Source organism: Mangifera indica, unplaced genomic scaffold (assembly GCF_011075055.1).
Source record: "Mangifera indica cultivar Alphonso unplaced genomic scaffold, CATAS_Mindica_2.1 Un_0012, whole genome shotgun sequence".
NCBI classification, from domain to species: domain Eukaryota; kingdom Viridiplantae; phylum Streptophyta; class Magnoliopsida; order Sapindales; family Anacardiaceae; genus Mangifera; species Mangifera indica.
Window position 1 is genome coordinate 52,029 of NW_025401104.1, and position 21,658 is coordinate 73,686.

Sequence of the window (21,658 nt, forward strand, 5' to 3'; positions counted from 1 at the left end):
ATGTGTATATATGCCCAACAATTTACTATGAAGTCAACAAATGATGGCAAGTTGCATCGCATTGATGTAATTAGCATGTGTGTATCCATGTAAAGGGAGAAAAAATTTTAAAGTGCATACAAACATAAGGATAAATTTAATAAAGAGAGCAAAGATCCTCTAGCTCGAAAGTTGACCCGGTTGGTTTTAGTTTGGTTCAAATTCGTTATTGACTAAATTAAATTAAGTTGCAAACCAAATTTAAACTGAATCAAGCCATTCTTTGGCTCATGAGTCAAACCGAGTCAAACTCCTTCTAATTCTAATTTGATTCAATTTAAAAAAATAGTTAAATCTCTCTATTTGAACTAAGCTCAAATTTAGGCTGAGTGTCCAACCTTACCTATAATGATGAGTTTGTAAGTTGTTTAGCAAAAAAATTTTAAAAATCTATCACCAAAAGTATAAATTAATTTAATTTTATTAAGAGTATAAATAAATCATTGTAAAAATCATAACAATATTACCTATAACAACAAGATATTTATCCTCCTATTATTATTTTTCTTGTGAAAGATTTTTTTTTTTTTTGTAATATAACATTATGATACAATGGACATTATGACCATCTTGAATCTTGAATGGAGTTCTCAACCTGCATTTTAAATGGATGCACTACCAACTCAGGTTTATTTCTAAACAAGAACTTAGTATCTCCACTAATCTTTAGTATGTCATATTTTGTTCAATAATAAGTACTATTCTTTGCTTCCTGCCAATGTAGGCCATCGTGTTGTCATCCATTGAAATCCACTGACCTTCTTACACAACCAAAAATTCTACTTCAATCATTTTCAAGAATCCTCTAATATTTTCAGCATTGGAATTTCTACCTATTAAATATCATATAATCCAAAATATTAAATATTATATTAATATAACCCTCTAAAATTAAAAAACTATCAGTTTACTCCCTAAAAATTGTTCCAAGTCCAAGCCATGAGCCAAAAGAATTTGTTCCAAGTCAATGTTGTACACGAAAAGAGTTTTATACGTAAGATTTTCACATCATTTTCAATAATGCAATATACGTATTTAAAATGAGTAATATTATATGTACAATTTTTGTGCATAATTTTGTAAACAAACAATGATATATTACCATATAATTAAATAGTTGAAAATCAAAGATAAAACAATACTCGATCATATTATGACATATTGTTGTTTATGCATAAAGTTGTGCACATAGTTTATTGATTTAGAATTAACATTATAAAGATGTGAACGCAATTGAGCACATTAATTTGACGATCAAAAGTTAATTACCTTTTGTAAGGGAATTACCAACAACTTTGGGGAAATGTGCCAGATCCATTTGCTGATTGAATCATCTAGATGAAAAATGGAAGTTGTAGCATTGCAACTATTATCACTAAGACTGAAACTAGTGAAATAACTTATATGTAGACCCATTGCCATCTCTCTCATAGTAGAATGAACAAAGTTATAATGAAGGTCACCATCATAGTGATTATGGAAATGAAAATTGAACCAAGGCTTATAATTAATCAGTTTGGTAGCGCTAGGATCATGGAGTAATAAAGATGGATAAAAACATCAACAGGGAAGTGGACTGTTAAATGAATATTATAGTCTGATTATATGCACATAGATATTTCCTTATACGATTGTAACTGATTGTAATCTATTTAATTTTTTTCATAAAATTGGGATTCCTTATTACATTATATTGTAATTGTATAAATTGCACAATTATCATATAATGAATATACAATTTCATTCACAATATCTTTTAGTATCAGAGAAACAAATATCTTGTTGTAACCCTTATTTTAAAATCTAACTTTTTCCCCTAGAACTAGGGTTGCTTGTTATTCTCTTTGTAACTGCCTCCTTACACATCTAAAACTTTGCAGTACCCTACGACAAAACAACAACCTTTTTATAATTTCATTATTGAGCATAATCATGACCGATATGCAATCAGTCAACTCTTTATTTATGATAAGCTCATACTAAATTGCTTAGTTTTGAGTGAATTTTAGTCCATTGCAACCTTGAACTTTCTCTAACTTCGGTTATATGCACTTTTGTAAGAAAATAGAAAGGTTGAGGTTGAAAATGAAGATTTTGGCACTCAAATTGAATAGATGAGGCAAAAGTTAGCTGAAGATGGAAATTCCTAAGAGTAACAGGAGTTCATAATAAGGAATATTTGTTCCAAGCATGAAGACTGTTGTAAAGTAGAATAAGACTGTTATAAAGGAGAATGAGCTTAAAGCTATTTGAACGATCATTCCTAAGAGTAGATATATCAAAGGGGACTGACAAACCTGCAACATGGTTGTAGCCTTTTTATTTGGCACGACTTGTGAGGCCATAGCTTATAAAATTATGAGTCATGCTAAACTATGAGCTAGGGCTATGTTGAGGGCTTTAAGGTCCAACACATGAAAAAAAAAAATAAAAATATATATAAACATATAATATGACAAGTCATCCCATAAAAACATATCAAGTGGCCTACTAAATGCCTACGTAAACATGCCACAAGGCACCTTTGATCATGCTTCTGGTCGACATGACCCACAAGGCCCTCCAATTGGGAAGGCTATAGCATAACACAACCTTGTTAGGGTCATGCCCTGGAGTCATTCATTCTGAACATTTGTGACTATATAATTTATCTACTTATTAATAAAATGGTTCTTTATTACTCATGCACATTAATATTAAACATAATATATTGGTAAGAATAATATGTCTTTAGAATAGTGGAATCATGACAAGAGGATTAGAGGATTGATCGTGAAAACCTTATGACATATTACATAGTCATTCTTGAAACTTCTATAATCATGATATTACTATGAGTAAAGGCATAAATAATAATGATGAGATTATCATAGTGTTGAGTAATCCTATTAAAAGGTGACAACAATTGTCATATGTCAAAACTTTTAGTTAACATTTTGGTGTAACACATAGGTGCACATTATAGATGTATAGTTGCTCCTATATTTATGGAAGTAAATCCTCCAACTTCATGGGTACATATGATCATTAGACTTGAGGTCATCGAACCATCTTATACAAGAATTAGCATAGTTCATTGTTATCTAATATGCCATTGTAAAAAAAGTGTCATAAAGATAATGATTGGTCATATCAAGATCTATATAGAGACTACGGTGGATCAATTGAAGATTCATCACTCACTGAGCATAAGAAATTATATCTCACATGAGAATACTGAAAGATATAATAATCACTTGGATCTATAGCCAAAGTAGGATTGCGTTGTAGCCTGATCTAAATCATTTGGTTATTGATGTGTATCAATTCATATCGAAGAGTAACTAAGATAGACATGCATTTATGTCTCAATCTTGAGAGATATCAATTGATGGATCGATCTATTATGTTGATATTATGTTAATTGAATAATTTGAATATGATTAAATTGTATGATAATGATTATAATGCATGTGTGGGCATTTAGTCATCACTCACATAATTTGATGTCTAGTTTTAATATTTAAAGGAGATAGACTATATTTAATATCATTTTTAACATGCACCGTAATCCAATTTCTTTGTGTGACCTTTAGCGATCGATAAAGTGACCCATAAGTTTTAGTGTAAGCTAGAGATTTGAAAAATCCTAAAGTCTTTTGTTTTCTACTATCTCATAGAGATAAAGGAGGTTTTTAAATAGGAATAGACTTATTACACTCTAGAGATAAGATTACGAATGTATTAATAAGTTACACCATTACATATTAAACAAATAATGCATTCAATTATGGGAAATCAATAGCTTGCGCTACATAGTTGGTTTACACTTGTATCTTAGTGATTCAAACCCATCGTTTACATTTGAAATAGTGTGGTCTCAATTCATTTAGATTTTTTTATTTTTTTGAATTAGATAATAGATGTAAATTCCAATATCTAGATCGATTAGTCTCTATAGGACTGATATTTGAACGTTTCCTTAATTTATTACTTGATATGATCTAGTATACTAGCTAGTACACACACACACACACATAGGTCACATATATCAATTCATAGACCAAGATTGGTCTCTAGATAGACATCATGGCAACTCATATGACAAAGAGTTAGTACAAGACATGAATGTTTCAATGAATCCTTCTATTAGTCAATATCTCATCAAAGCTGAAGCACAAAAGTAATATCAACTTAAGAATGTCCATTTGAATTACTTATATGATTTGGGAATAATGACCCGATATTATGGATAAAGCAAGAACTCAATCCTATAATTACCATATATTTAAATGATCATTGTTATCCATCAAATGATGATATATCTTCTCCCACACTTGAAACTAATGAATATTATATTGACCTACCATATCCTTAGTACACATCTCAACGTGTCCAATAACTATTGTTTTTATAGCCTTAAGGACTACGTTAAGTAGTATCAAACTACAAAGATTAATGCACAAGGTGCTCTAATGGTTTCAACTATGAGGATCACATATACCATCATCCGTTAAAAATTTGGTATCATAAACACTAAGGTTACCAGAGATGGGAAAATGGGAGCATGACCTAGGCCCTCAAAACTTATCTATAGAGGGCCAAGCCTTCTAAGACAAGGATTGATCCAACCGTTGTTTCCCCTAAATCAATCTTTGGTTCATGTTGTAGATAGGGGTTTGGACTCCTTAGGCATGTTAATTATTTTAATATTATTTTTAAAAAAGAATATAAATGAATATTATTTAAAACATTTCACCATAAGTGGTAATATTATAAATTTTAAGTATTATTCTTCTTTATCATTAGGCTTGAGTCTTGGGATTGAGCCTTATACCATTGGTCCATAAGCCTAGTCCTAGGTCTTCTTATCCATGAGACTTAGACCTTAGAGCTTGGACCCAACCCTCATCATTTCTTATGTGATTACTCCATCAATACCATTCGACCTCCATGGAAATCAAGCAAAGTTCAAGGAAGACTAACAAGATGAACTTTTAGTAAATTTGTATCAACTTGGCTATGACAAGTTTATTCCTCTCAAAGCAACCTCAAGCCACCATAGTCCATAAAGTTATGTCGAAAACATGATAGTGTTTAAGGTCTTTCAATATTAAGTGATAGTGAGAGTATTGTAATTTGTTGACTCAATGACAGTTCCCTTATTATTAAGTTGACAATTTTATTTTGATCATGATGATTATGATATATATGTGTGTGTGTGTGTGTGTCACTTGCTTTTTTAGAAGTTGTGTGATTTGTTTTGTTTTTTTATAAACATAAAGGTTAAAAAAAAATCATAAAAATGACCAATAGATATAGTATATTTTTTGTGATCACTTTTAGATATTATATTTGCCACACTCTAGATTAGAGACTTATAAGATATAGTCGTAAGTGATTATGATCATGAACTTCTTGTGTAAATTATAGATATATGGACTGCTTTCATTTGTCATTAGTTGTCATATTGACTGAATTGTTGAACAAAGTGTTATTAGAAAATTTTGATATTGTTTCATTTAATAAAACCTAGGTAAATATATAGTCTAGTGAATTGAGTTTTATAGGTAAACTTCATTATACCAACAATTGATAGGACTTGGAATTGATTTTCTATCAACCATAACGCATCAGGTTAATTTGTCTAAATTAACAGAACTTTTAATTTTAAATAATTTATAACATATATGTGCTTATAACATGTATGTGTTTGAATTAAGTTTTATGTTATGATTCAATAGATTAAATAACATGAAATATTGTGCATGAATTTGTGCGATTAATCTAACAATTTATTTACATAAACTTCTTTAGTTTCAAACTTGATTAAGGTTTCATTTCTGAATTTCAAATTCCAAAGATACATTTGTTTCTCAATAATTTGATTGATTGTGTGATTAGTATAATTGAATGTAGGTGTATTAAAAGTTATTATGTTACTTCTAATAATTTCTATTAAGTCTATCCTTGTCAAAAAGAAAAGAATAAAAGTGAGGGATATGATGAATTTGATGGAAATCAATTGAAAATGGGCGGTAATTTCTAACCCATTGATGCAAAAATAGTTAATGAGATGAAGTTTATCCTGATCAACTTGGCCATGTTGTTACATCTTTTAGAAAGCAGATGCCTCATGTCTTGTAAAGCATAACCTTGTCATAGGAGCAAAGAATACTTTCAACTCTAAAAAGTAATTGTCCCATACATTGAGTTGGAATCTTTAAACAAAGAAGCACAAGCAGTCTGTTGCTAAGAAACTAAGAGAAGGTAAGAATAATATAACTTTTCCTAGCCAATAAGAAGCATTACATATATTGACATACAATAGAAGTAAAGAAAAGGTCAAATGTAATTTGGATTGTTAATTAGGATGGATAATGGGTTGAAAAAAGTATTCCATTTAAATAATCTAATACCATACTTGCCATGACGGAGCAAGTAAGCCTGTGATGATATAGTCAAGGAAAATAAAAATATATTCTGTTGTACCCAATAAACAATAAAAGCATTAGGACAACCAATATGGGTCCTCAACTTTTAAAATTATAAAAAGGAAATAAATTATAATATGTCAATTAGTTTATGTTTCTTTCAATTTTTGTATGTTTGTCAAAACTTATTGCAAGCATGATTTTCACATTATCTTGTACAATAGTAAACAAATACCGTCACAGATTGGGGTTTGTAAACTATTTATACAAGTAGACCTCTCTGGCTGTTAATATTTGTAACAAACAGTTACAATAGTTGCTTATGAACAAAAGAAACACAAATCTCTTACCTTTTTGCACTATTCGATTGATGAATCAAACACAAAAAAATACATCAGTTTAAGAAAAAGAATTGGAGAAAAGAAGAAGTAGAGAGAGATGTATTTTTCTTTGACTTATCAAGTGTATTCGAGAAGCATCCACCATTTAAACCAAAGCCAATACGTTGTATTTTGATTTGTTTTTTTTTTTAAACAAGATGCACCATATTCCATACTAAAATCATCATTGAAAATAACTCAACATCACTAAAATCATTGAAACAACCATTTCTTTAGAGTTGCAATCTCCACCACTAAGAGTGAGAGTAAGAACTAAATCAATAGAGATAGACATCAAGATTTTGTAACACATATCAAGGTTTGTGGGATTTGTAAAAATAAATCTCCTCACACTATGTAAAAGCAAGCCATTCAACTTTATTAAACCTTCGTCTCATTTCCTTAAATTTGGAAACTCTCAAAGGCTTTGTAAATGTTGAAGGTTGATTTAAGAATTGCTAGCTTAATGACTTTGTTGGACTTGGTCTTTGATATTGCTTCCACTATTAGATTCTTACTCCTTCATTTTCTGGTTTTTATTTAGTAGGATTAGTACTAATAAAATATGATTTTTGTTAAAATTTTCTAGCATTTTCAGTATTAATTGTAAGCCTAATTATAGGCACTTATATTAAGGGAAAAAAGTTGTCAAGGTGTTTAAGTATTTCTCTCAATTTTGAGGCATCTATTATACTGCAGTTAATAATTTATATAACTCTACTACTTATAGGCACTTATATTTAAGGAAAAAAAGTTATCAGGGTGTTTAAGTATTTCTCTCAATTTTTAGTCATCTATTCTACTATAGTGAATAAGTTATATAACTCTACTACTTTAATTTCTAACATTTCTGGTATCAGAGCCAAGTTCAAATTCATCTGGGTCTAGTGAGTAATTTCAGCACTATCTTGAGTGAGAGAAAAACACTATGGCAACTAAAGATAACATTGTGAGTATTTCTTAACCAGCAATACTAGTCTTTAAAGTTGAAAGCTATGAATTCTAGAGCATTAAGATGAAGACTTTGTTTAGATCATAAGATTTGTTGCACTTAGTTGAAAATGGATATCCTAATCCAGATAAAGAAGCAAGGCTAAAAGAGAACAAGAAAAAGGATTCCAAGACATTATTCTTTATTTGACAAGCAGGTCATGAGTCAATTTTTTTATAAGATTGCAAGAGCATCTACAACAAAAGAAGCTTGGACAACATTATAGAAGAAATTACAAGGATACTTAAAGGTGATAACAGTGCAACTTCAAACTGTTCCTTGTGAATTTGAAATGTTGCATTTGAAGACTGGCAAATTAGTGCAAGATTTTCTTACTAGAGTAGTTACAATTGTTAATCTATTGAGGTTTTACAAAAAAGAAATTTTTGATCAAACTATAGTCAAAAAAGTGTTAAGAAGTTTAACTCCAAAGTTTGATCATGTAGTTGCAATTATTAAGACGTCCAAGAATTTATCTATATACTTATTTCATGAGCTGATAGGATCCTTGCAATCTTATGAGGCAAGGATGAAAGGACCAACTGAAACAACTGAAGAAAAAGCCTTTCAAGTGAAGGGGGAGGCATCTAATCTAAGGGAGACCGAAAGGATAATAGGAAGAGGACGTGGTGGAATTGCATCTTCTAATGGCAGAGATAGAGGTAACAAAAGTGGCATTCAATGCCATAATTGCAAGAAGTATAGGCATGTAAAAACATATTGTTGGTACAACGATGATGAAGAAAGTAAGTTGTTCATGGCCTTTTTTAACACTAATGATGTTACATGTGATGTGTGGTTTGTAGATAACAACTACTCCAATCATAATTTAGGCATAAGATAAATGTTTAGAGAGCTTGATGAGACATGAAAATTGAAGGTCAAGCTTGGTAATAATAAGTAGATTTAGGTTAAAGAAAAAGGGACAGTAGCAATCAAGACTAGCTTTGGTAACATAAAACTTATTCACAATGTTCAGTTTGTTCCTACTTGGCGCATAATTTGTTAAGTGTGGGGCAACTAACGGCTAGTGGATAGTCAGTATTATTGGATGATGGAGCTTGTGTTATTAAAGATTAAAAAAAGGCCATACAATGGTTGCTATTCACATAACCAAAAATAAAATGTTTCCACTTGAAGTCTTGAATATGGAGAGTTTTACTTTTTTCTTTGTTTTTGATAAGTAATTAATTAGAAGGTTTCAAAAGCACAATAGAGACTTGAACCCATATTTGTTTTTAGAAGTTCTAATGTTTCAACAACTTTGCTAACCTCTTTTTTTATTTTGCTTTTGTTGCTAGTGAAAAGAGTGACTCTAAAATGTGGCATTTGTAGTATGGACATCTCAATTTCAAGGGCCTGAAGTTGTTAAGTCAAAATGGTTTAGTTATTGGATTATGAAAAATTAGTTCTTTTGATTTATATGAATGGTGCATATAAAGGAAACAAAAAGGAAGTCATGTCCAATTGGAAATGCTTGGAGGGCTTCTAGTGGCCTTGAATTTATTCACTCTAATTTATGTGGGCTTATGAACATTGAATCAATTGGAGGGAATTGTCATATGAGTTAGGTGTGTTTTTTTAAACATAAGTCAAAAGCTTTTGAGAATTTAAGAAAATTCTAAGCTTTTGTTGAAAAGCAAAATGAGTCTTGCATAAAAGTTCTCTACACGAATAAAGGTGGTTAATTCTTGTCTAATGAATTTAACCACTTTTGTGAAGAAAATGGGATTTGCAAATAATTGGCTGCACCATACACACTGGAGCAGAATGAGGTAGTTGAATGTCAAAATTGAACAGTTGTTGAAATGATAAGAAGTCTACTCAAAGCCAAACACTTCCATATCATTATTAAGCAGAAGCAATTGCTATTTTAGTGTACCTATTGAATATTTCACCTACAAAAACTATATTGAATCAAACACCATTTGAAGCTTAGAGACGCACCAAGCCTCCAGTGAACCATTTACAAATTTTAAAGTATGCATATGGAAGTATATAAAAGTACCATGCATATGGAAGTATATAAAAGCACAAGGTTTGACTAGTGGCAAAGGGATACTTATAATAGTAGGGTATCAATTTTGAAGAAACAATTTCTCCTGTCCCTTGATTAGAAACAATGATAATTGATGTTAAATTAGCTTTTTTTTAATGGTAAGTTGCATGAAGAGGTGTATGTTACTTAGCTCAAAGGATTCATGGTAGAATGCTAAAAAGAGAAAGTGTACAAATTGCTGAAAGCACTTTATGGATTGAAGCATGCTTCACGAGCATGGTACAACAAGATAGATTAATATTTTTTGCAAAATGGGTTTGAAAGAAGTGAGAATGAGCCCACTCTTTATTTGAAGAATCAAGGTGATAACCTTTTTATAGTTTGCTAGTATGTGGATGATGTAATCTATATGGGTTCATCACATTCTCTTATAGTTAAATTCAAGTATTGTATGATAGGAAATTTTGAAATGTTAGATATGAGTTTGCTGCATTATTTTCTTGGCTTGAGGTAAAGCAAGCAAAAGACGGTGTTTATTTCACAAAGAAAATATGCAAGAGATCTTTTAAAAAATTTAACATGTTTAATTGCTAGATTGTGGCAACAACTATGAATGTAAATAAAAATTATAGCATTAAGATGGTATTGAAACAACTAATGCAAAAAGGTTCAAATATTTAGTTGGAGGTTTGATTTATTTAGCTTTTACTAGACCAAATATTTCATTCTCTGTCAGTATAATTTTAAGATTTATGAATAGTCCTATAAAGCATCATTATGGAGCTATTAAAAGGATTTGGTGTTATGTTGCTAGAAACTTGGATTATGGAATTCAGTACACACAAGTTCCAAAATTTAAGTTGGTTAGCTATATTGATAGTGACTAAGCAAGGTCCTTGGATGATTGAAAGAGTATTTTAGGATGTGTTTTTAGTTTTGGGTCAAGAGCTGTCACATGGATTTCAAAGAAACAAGCTACAACAACATTGTCTTCTTCTAAAGCATGACTAAGGAAACTTTTTATTGATCTTCATCAGAAGTAAGAAGAGGCAACTGAAATTTTTTATGACAATAAAGCCATAATAGCAATGACAAAAAACCATGCATTCCCTCGAAGGACAAAGCATATTGACATTCATTTTCATTTCATTTATGAATTGGTGGTAAAAGGTTTGATTATCTTAAAGTTCTATGACACAAATGAACAAATGGTAGATATATTCACGAAAGCTTAGGGGAATTTTGAATCAAAGGGGAGTGTTAAAGGTTAATTCTACTTTAGATCAAACCTTGGTGTGTACAATTTTGAATCAAAGGGAAGTGTTGAAGGTTAATTCAAGAATTACTAGCTGAATGACTATATTGGACTTTGTCTTTGATATTGCTTCTACTATCATATCCTTGCTCTTTGATTTTCTAGTTTTTATTTAATACTATTAGTACCAATAAAAATTGGTGTTTGTTAAGATTTTCTAGCATTTTTAGTATTGATTGTAAGACTACTTATAGACACTTACATTTAAGGAATAAAATGAATTTGGGTACTTCAATTTTTATAAATTGACTCTATTACAATGAAAAAGTTATATAGCTTTGCTACTTTAATTCGCAATAGTGAAATGAAAGGCAACTTATGAGTTTTATTACAATGATAGGAATTATGGGAAAACTTACATAAATCACAAGGCAATATAAGTAACCTTTTATTTGAAATAAAATGACTTAGAATTATGGATGAAGGATGACCAAGACAATGATGACATTGATCAACACACACATTGATAGAGGAAAAAGTTATAACTAGTGTTTGATTTGCCGATGGATATGACCACTTGTAAACATAATTTTTAGGTGCCCCTTGCAAGAGTATTGCCATTGTGCAAAAATCTTTCACAAAAAAAGAAGTGAGAATTTGACTAAAACATTATTAGTTGAACATAACTGAAAAATAGAAATAAGATTACGTTTCACGGAAGGAACACAAAAAATATTATCCAAATGAAAGAGTTTTGACTTTAAGGAAAGTGTTGCAAAACCAATGTGATTGATTGAGAGGTTTATACCATCACTGATCATGACATTATCATTGTCAAGATAGTTAGTATGGAGAAAAAGATTCTGAAGGTCAATGGTGATGTGATGAGAGGCACCAAAGTGAAGAAGCCATTTTGTTAAGGAAGAAGTAGCAAGATTGGCTCGAGGAGGCTAGTTATTGCATTGTGAAGCCTGATTACAAGGAATATATTTGCAGGTTGAGCAATTTTTGGCAGAGTGTCCTTGAGTTCCACGAAGTTGACATTTTCCAAGGTAGGGTCTTGAATTGTTGTTTTGGTGGTTTAGCGGATTTTCAAAAGATAAGTTGTTTGCAGCTTTAAAGGATAGGCAAATTTCGCTACAATGAGGAGATTGATGTTGGCAGTGTTGATATGAATTTTCGGATTGAGATTTTTGGATAAGGTTAGCAAAGACCGACATGTTGATAGAGCTTTTATTCTTTTGCGCTTCAATCTTGATGTGTGTTTCATGGTTGATAAGCTTTTCATGAAACTCATCAAAAGTGACTGGAATTTCTCAAATAGGCATGACAGAGCACAGGTCCTTGTAATCATCAACAAGACTAGCAAGGATTTTTAGTAAAAAATCCTTATTGTCTATTAGTGTGTTTATCGTTGCAAGCCCATTATTATAGATCTTGATTTGTTGCATATATATGGTAACTGATCTAATGCCTTTTTTAAGATGAAAAAGTTCTTCTTTGAATTGATTAAGTATCCCATGAGATGGTTTGACATAGGTATTAGGGAGAGATGTCCAAGCATCATGTTATATCGTTGCTAATGTGATGAACAAAATAACATTAGGAGAGATAAAATCAATAATAGCACTCAAAATTAACTGATCTGATCTTGTTAAGCCCAAAAAGAGTAACTAACTATATCTGTGGGTGGTGAACATAGTTGTGAATCATTAATAAATACCATTAAATCATAACCTGCGAAAATAATGTGAAACTAAATTCACCAAAAGGTGTAGTTGGATAATACAAGTTTAATGATAATTTTAGTAAAAACATTGATAAAGTAAAGAGATGAGGCGTTTTAAAGAGTAATAATAATTGATAGAGAAGTAGAGGATGTTGAAGAGGTATTGGTTGTTAATAATGTATCAGCCATTCAAGAATTATTAAATACTTTTTTGATTAGTGGGCTCTAATATCATAAAAAATTTGTGAATTGAAATAATATTATTAATAAAATATTATATAATATATAATATTACAATATAATTTAAAATAAAATTCTAATTCTATCAAGTAGGAAAAACCAAGGTTTTCAAAACCAGACCGGGATAAAAACCATTTTAAGTACTGGTTTCGGTAGGACCGGTTGAACTGTTTGAACCGTTTGAACCGGTCGAATTACAATTTGGTCATAAAATTTACATGTGTATGTTGTTGCTGCATGTTTGAAAACGTTTGTAAACTCTTTGGTGGATCAGTTGCTGCATGTTACAAATTCATAACATACAACATTATTTAAAACTTTTAATTTGAAACTTTCAAACGTTTTCACACCCTTAAGCAATTGATCCACCAAAGAGTTTACAAGGCCTTACAAAACACCAGCTTTTCGTCGTTGCCCAAGAAGTCGTCGGTCACAACAGCAACGAAAATCGCCGTCGTCAGCCAACGTCTAAGCCTGGGAAGTCACCGTGAAACTTGTAAATATAGCCGTGAAACTGCTACCTTGTAAGCCTGCAAACCGACACCCCTCGGCGGCAGCGTCGTCGTCGGCAACCGTATTTAAATTGTCATTGGCAAGGAACAGAAAATTCGTCGGAAGAAGTCGTCGGCTGCAGCAACTGAGGACTGCGTCTGCATGCACTGCAAGGAAGAGGCGTAAAACAAAAAACAGTGTTTTATGCAAAAAAAATTTTATATGCAGCCTTGAACCAGTTTCTGCATGGACCGCGGTTTAGGAGAGAATCGGAGGTTCAACCGCGGTCCAATCTGATTTTTATTCCAAAACGGTTTTACCTTCAACCGAACCCGTCTACAGTACCAGTTCACGGACCAACCGGTTAGACTGGCCGGTCCGGTCCGGTTTTTAAAACCTTGGGAAAAACAATATATAATAAATCATATCAAATTAGGTTCATATCAAGTTAGAATTAGATCAATTTAAAATCAAATCATAATTACATCGAATCAAAATTACATGAAATTATAGCAAATCAGAATTATGATAAGACTAAATAAAAAAGTGTTGACTGTAATATTCATATAATTATTATGATCTTTTCTTATTAATCAAACCTAGAAAAATACATTAGTTTTAGAGAAAGAGTTGAAAAGAACAGCACAGACAGATGGTGAGATAATTTGTTGGATTTTTAATTATATTCGAGAAGCATCCACCACTTAAACCAAAACCAATACGTTGCGTTTTGTTCTTATCAACAAAAGGCACCATATTTCAAACAACCTTACGCATTTCTCACACCAACAGGAGGTTTTTTGTTATTTTGACAAACAACCACTTAATTATGCTCATTAAATTCAAATAATTGTATTTCCGATTATATTAATTTTTAGTATTGTTTTTGTTATATTCCTTAGACTTCTTAAACAAAATGGTATACTGGTTTTCTTCTTTCTTTTTTTAAAATAATAATAAAAAGATGACATATGTAGGTAAAATAACGCTAAAAAAAATTATTCTTGCTCTCATTCTCCGTCTTAGTCACATAAAAATAAATTTAATGAAAGGATTTTATAATTTTAAACTATTTTATATTTTGGATTTCATCATAAGAATGACAATGAAGAAGTGAGAAAGAAATTCTTTACCTCTCTCTATGTCAAAGGAAAAAGAAATGGTAAAGAATCGTAGTCAAAACAACATTAGCACTTTAATTAACCATTTCTATCTATCCGGCAAACAAAAAACATTAAAGGAAGAGCAGAAACATTCAAAAAAAAAATCCCTCTCATTTCGTTTCTTTAAGAAATACTTAATCCATGGATGCTGGAATTATTGCTTCGAGTTTGATTCAGAAACTGCAGGATGAATCAAAATTAAAAAAACATATCAACATTCTCAAGTCGTTCAAACAATGCTTACGACATGCAGATAATCAAAGCTTCCTGGTTAATTCAGTGAGTGAGCAGAAAATCGCCCGGCTTCTGCAGGCAGTTTACTCGGTGGATGATGCCATGGACACCTTGCTTGTGAGAAGGGAACTGCAGAGGAAAAGCAGTGAGTTGAAAAACGAAAGAAAAGAATTGCAGAAAAAAAAAGAAGAGTTTCAGAGGAAAAATAAGGGAAAAAAGCAATTCAAGGAAGAAGAAAAGAGAGAAAAAGAACTGAGAGCGAGCGAAATTTCACTGAGAGAGAGAGAGAAAAATTTTAAGGAGTTCAGGCAGCCTTTCGGGAGCTTCTTGCCTTTCTATGACCAAACGGTTTTTACCAACGAGATGAAGAAATTGCAGGATGAAATCACTGCTTTCAGAATAGATAGACAAGATTATTCTCCCGTCAATAATGACCCGAAGGATAGCTTCAAAAATGAAAATTTTCCTGAGTCCTGTTTAGAAGAGGAAAAAGTCATTGTTTTTGAACAGGAAACGGAGTTGTTAGATCGAGTAATTCCTAGAACTTGTCGTAAGCACTCGGTACCTAATTTCTCTAAGAAGGTCTCTAGAACAGATGATCGAGATAAATCAATTCATCAAGTCATAGTTGTGGTTGGAGAGGGAGGCATTGGCGTAACAACTTTGGCAAGAAGTATATACAATAACGTCGACGTCAGGCTTTATTTCACCCACCGTGCCTGGATTCAGGTTTCTAGTTTGTTCAAAACTAGAGATTTCTTGATTAGCCTACTGAAACAAGTTAACCCAGCCGAGTTGGTGGTGGAAGCAACACTTTCTGAAGTGGAACTCAAGTCAAGGCTCACCAAACTCTTAAATGATAAAAATAAGAAGTATCTTATTGTCATTGAAGATTTAGAGACACCTCCAGTTTGGTTAGCTCTCCGAGATGTCCTTCGTTCCTCCAATTCTCCTGAAAACAAAATAATTGTAATTACGCGAAAGAGATGGGGCGTACTAAGGGAGGATGCTCATTCGGTTCTACGAGTCCGGAGATTAAGCAATGAGGAGTCCTGGAAATTGTTTGTAAAAAAGGCACGAATCTCAAAAGAAGAGTTGATAAAAAGCAGGGAGAAAATCCTGGAACTATGTGGTGGTTTACCCTCACAAATAGTCTTGCTTGGAGGCTTATTATCTGTGAAATATAGAAACCACCAGAATTGGTCAAAAGTGATCGATTGTGCAGATAATACTGGTGGTAATATTATGGCCTTGAGCTATCAAGATCTACCTTCAGAGGTGAAGCCATGTTTTCTTTATATGATGCTATTCCCCAAAGGATTTGAGATCCCTGTGAGGAGGTTGATTCATTTATGGTGTGCTGAGGGATTTGTGACATCCTCGGATCCTGAAGATCTTGGAGAAATGTACCTCAAAGAACTAGCCTGTCGAAACATGATTCAAGTGAGATGGAAGTTAGATGGAAGCCCGAAAACATGTCGAATGGCGAATTCTTTGTATGATTTTTTTTGTCAAAAAGCAGCGAATGTAAGATTCCTAAATCACCAGTTTTCTGATAAGTGTTCTATCACCACCCCAGAAAAATCCCGATTGGCTTTTCGACGATTCGCAACCCACTTTGGCGCCGGGACCTTCACATCGAAATCATTTCATCATGTTGAGCACCTACGCTCTTTTGTTGCTTTTGATACGCGTATGCGAGGCACAGCCACGATAGAAACAAGTATGTTCAAAAAAATTATAGCTAAAGGAGGCTTGAGAATGGTGAAGGTTCTTGATCTTGAGGGAGTATACAAGCCTAGGAATATACATAATGTTTTAACTAAACTGTTACATTTGAGATACCTAGGCTTGAGAGCAACTTTTATTGAACAACTTCCACATTCCCTGGGAGAGCTGCCGTTTCTGGAGACTTTGGATGTGAAGCACACTCGCGTAACCGATATTTGTAGTAGTATATGGAGTGCAAAGGCTTTGCAACATCTGTATTTGAACTGGATTAACGACGATGATGATGCGGTGGTTAAATATCTTCCTCCAACATCAGTAATAAGCCTGCGTACGTTATGGGGATTATGCTTGAGAAAAGATTTCTTTGTGGAAAATTTTCTCCGGAAATTGGAGAGGCTGAGGCTCAGAAACTTGGGACTACTGGTATGGGATCCAAGTTCCCAAAAAAGTATAACCGGCTGGGTTGGTTCACTTAGTCAACTTCAATCTTTGAAGTTGAAATACGTTGGAGATGATCAACATACTACACCAAGCCTGAATTTTCAGAGTAAACACTTCGAAGGACATAAAATGCTGCAGGATCTTTATTTGCGGGGTCAACTACAGCTTTCAGATCAATCTAAACTTGAGGTTTCTTTTTTCCCTCCAAATCTCAAGACCTTAACGTTGTCTTTCTCAAGACTAAGTCAGAATCCAATGCCGGTGCTGGGGGACTTGCCTAATCTCAAAATACTTAGGCTTTTTGCTGACTCTTATGTGGGGGAGGATAATTTGGTTTGTGTGACACCGAACCCTGACAAGAAGTTCCCCCACCTTAGGGTCTTAAAACTTTGGAAGTTAAACATGGGGTTTTTGACCTTCGAGAAAAACTCCATGCCTTGCCTTAGAGAACTAGAAATTAGAAGCTGCAATCGTAATTTATTCATTTCTGGGTTGGAGAATTTGACCGCTTTGAAAGAGATCGGATTTACAAACATGCCGTCACGTTTTTCTTACTTTGTGCATAACAAAGGTCTGCCAGTCCAAATTAAGAAATGCAGGTCCCTCACATATGATAGTGAGTGAGTCTCCTCTTCTTTTATTCATATATATATATATATATATATATATATATATATATATATGTAAAATTATGTACAGACATATTTAAGTATACAATAGTATACAATATAATACATAAATGATATATCATTATGTAATTGAGTGATTTTAAATCAAAGATAAAATAATATTTAATTATATAGTGATATATCTTCTATATAATTAAATACATACTCAAAACTATACACATATAGAATTGCTCATGTAGTTGGAATAAACTTTGATTTATAAATTGTATCATGTCATTGGATTGTTTTGTATGTGTTGATTTATTGATGATTTTCATATTTAAAAGAAACAATAAAATAAATAGTTTACGTGATTTTATTCAATTTCTTACCCTAATTTGATATGGTGATGCTTCCCATGAGAATAACTTTCATTGGCATGGGCTCTGCTTCCGTCAGATATTTCTCTCTTTTAACTACATTTTGTGCTCTGATGATGTCTGATATTTATAATTTTATAAAAGAAATATGAGCAAAGTAATCCATGAAGGCTTTTAAAGCAAAGTTTGAATTTGAACTTAAGACAAATTCTGTTAATTTAAGCTTAATCGACTAATAAAATTACTTTAAAGCCCTTAATTTTAAAAAATTATATTAAAAACTTAAAACTTATATATTAATTATCCTTTATTTTCAAAGTTAAAAAATAAAATTTAAAAAATGTGAATAAAAGATTTATAATTTTAAAGGTTATTAATCTATTACTCAAGTCAAGTCATGAGCTGACAAATTTATTGAGTTAACTAACACTAAATTTAAGAGTCAAACTCAACCTATATGAGTTCAAGTTTAAATCCACGATAATCAAATTGAACCTGTTTATATATACATAAAAAATTCATTTTTTTACTGTATATGTATGTATAAAAGAAGAAACAAGACTATACTCAAAACGAAAAATCTCAAGGAACAACGTACACCCATCTTTGCTGAAAAGGTAAGGAAAATAAAACTCTATACCAAAAAAACCACAACCAAAGACAAACAATTATGTATTGAACATCTGAATTACTTCATCTACTAACAATTCTTTTATTCTTCTACTCCTACCTCAATGTGCTACTTTGACAATCAGTCTTACTTGATGATTCAAGTGTCCTCGCATATTTCCTGCTTTAAACAATCACCCAGAGTAACTACAACACCGGGGAAAAAAAAGTTACAAAAATTTCCCAATAACTACAACAACAACACGACAGTATGCAGCCAACTACTCCAACAAACACCACAACATTACACAGCCAGCTAAACCAATAAGAGTTAACCTAACCAAAAAAATTAAAAAAAAAACTCACGGTGCAAATAACAACACAACAAAGAAACCCAACAGCTAGTTATCCTTACCAACCCCAAGTAGAATATTCTGCAACAACTATTCCTTATCAATCAGCCATAACTTCCAAAGACTGATCACCAAAGTTATTTAAAATAGATAATAACTATCATTCAAATAGTCCTTAACGACAACAATAAGTAGAATCATGCTACACGAAGTGGTGCACAAGATACATTAGTGATCTCAATTCTAAGAATCATATAAATCACCGTTGGTTATAGAATTACTCTAAGTCATTGGTTATTATCTATGTAAAATCCTCTATGAGTTAGTTCGATGAACTTGTAGACAACATCTATGTGTTACATCAGACTATCAACAAACAACTTGACATATGAGATTTGTCATTATTTCATAGTAGAGTCATGCAACAAAATAATAGTCTTATCGTAATATGTGTCCTTGATCAAAATAATATGAAGGCCACAAATATTTTTAGTTAGATCACCTAATGTGTTATGGGGCCCTCATGATGAAAACATGTTTATGTTGGAAAGAAAGCAATTAAACTAACAAGACCAAAATCAAACTCTCCCCTTCTTGATTGAACTATGTGGTAGCAAACAATCAACTAAAATACAATTTTATCACACCAAACAATAAAAAGTAAGTATAACAGAAAAAAAAAAAACACCATAATTTAATATAGAAACCTCTTTGATATGTAAAGTAAAACTACAAGGTATCACCTAAAATAAACTGATCCACTATATCCAAAATAATGGTACACAGTTTTTAGCCTACGAATGAGTACACAACCCTCCAAAGTAACAAAACAAAAAAATAACACAACTACGGAAATTAGAGAATGTCACAGCAAAACTCGTAAGCCTATATCTCATGTTATAGACTTCAAAAAAGAATCTCCACTGTCTTAAATATAGCACCAGCCATGCTTAAAAAACTATCAAATTTTGAGAGCAATCCAACAGTAGACAAAGGAGAAAGTGACATTTTTTTAAGAATTGTCTAAATTAAACGACAACATATAACCAGTTAAGTTCCAACATAGATAATAACTTATAGGAGAAACGAAACGCACTTTCCACCATCTAGAATAAAGAACAATAAGTCTTCTACCAGCAATCCAAAAATCAAAATGATACCTTGTTGTTGGAAATGGAAAGAAAACAAAAATCTCTCACGAATGCATACTGAAAAACCAAGACAACATTTTTTCTCCTCTTCTCTCTTTTGTATTTCAATTTTTATGTGTTATTTATATGTTGTTTTGCTATAATGAATCATATTTTTCCCTAATTCATGAATATAGTGGGATGGTCTTTTTACATAAAATAAATTTGGATTTCTCCATATAAGAAAGGGCCCAAAAGCCTAACAATTCTCTCCTTCCTAACTATGTTGAGGAAGACACCAATTCGGTGATCACGCAACAAATCTCAAACTTTGTTCTTGATATCAAAACCATTATAATTGATGTGAATCTTCTCAAGTTCAATCAACTTGTCATTAAGGACACTAAGTATCCAATGATACCTTACACTGATGTGTTTCGACTTTGCATGAAAAGTGAATTCTTACCAAAGCAACACATATCACTTCTATGTGAAGCTAAGCTCTTGCAAGAATCTCCATATCCATAACATCTCCTTACATGCTTCGATTATAACAATAAACTTTTACTCAATAATAAACAATGCAATGCATTTTTGTAATCTCGATTGCCATCGTATTGCTCCCTCTATAGAAGTAATCAAATAACCATAAGGAGACTTCTTAAAATCAATATCCCCTGCTATATTTGAATATGTACACCCAACAAGAATAAGCTTTTAACTCTCAAAGAAAAGCTTCAAATAAGAAGTGTCAGAGATATCTCATGATCCACTTTACTACATTACAATGTTCCTTATCAAGATCGGAGAGGAACCGACTAACTATACCAACAATATAAGCTATGTCTAGATGTGTGAAAACCATTGCACACATCAAAGTACCAACCATTGAAACATGAGGAATTATATACATATCTTCCTTTTTTTTTTTTTTTGGTGGAAGGATTCTAACTAGTACTTGTTAAGCTATATTTTGTTATACTAGGAAGGTTATCAAGCCATATTATGATATAATCTATATTTTAGGGATTTGATTTAATTTGTTTCCTTATATAACTTCATTGTAACTATATCTATTGCAATGTTTTGTTCTTTGTTAATTAAAAAAAAAAGAAAAAAATATTTTGAATTTCTTCTCTTTATTTTTTCTTCTTCTCTCTGATTTCACGTGGTATCAAGGCCTATATAAGGCCTTTAAAATTTTTTTGATGTTCTTAACTCTTTTTCCAACGAATCCAAGTCCTTTTTCTAACTATTTCTTCAACCATTGTGCCTTTGTCATTTTTCGATTATCGTACTTATACTAGTGTGACCGGGATTATCTCGCTGTCAAATTATCGAAAGATCATTGCTGTTCACAACTTCATGCACCTCCACATGTTGCCCATTCCCTTAATATATTTTATTGCTGATCTCCTATTCTGGCAACTATACGACGACACTGTCTCTCCCATTGGACTCAAACGATGCT

The 21,658-nt window shown here is 32.0% G+C and overlaps 1 protein-coding gene across 1 annotated transcript; it reads left to right on the forward strand.

Moving 5' to 3' along the window:
* Nucleotides 1-15,298: 15,298 nt before the first annotated feature.
* On the forward strand, nucleotides 15,299-17,731 carry LOC123205676 (putative disease resistance RPP13-like protein 3). The gene has a single exon (XM_044622694.1). It carries the CDS (start codon nucleotides 15,299-15,301, stop codon nucleotides 17,729-17,731), a length of 2,433 nt encoding a protein of 810 aa, XP_044478629.1.
* Nucleotides 17,732-21,658: the final 3,927 nt, after the last annotated feature.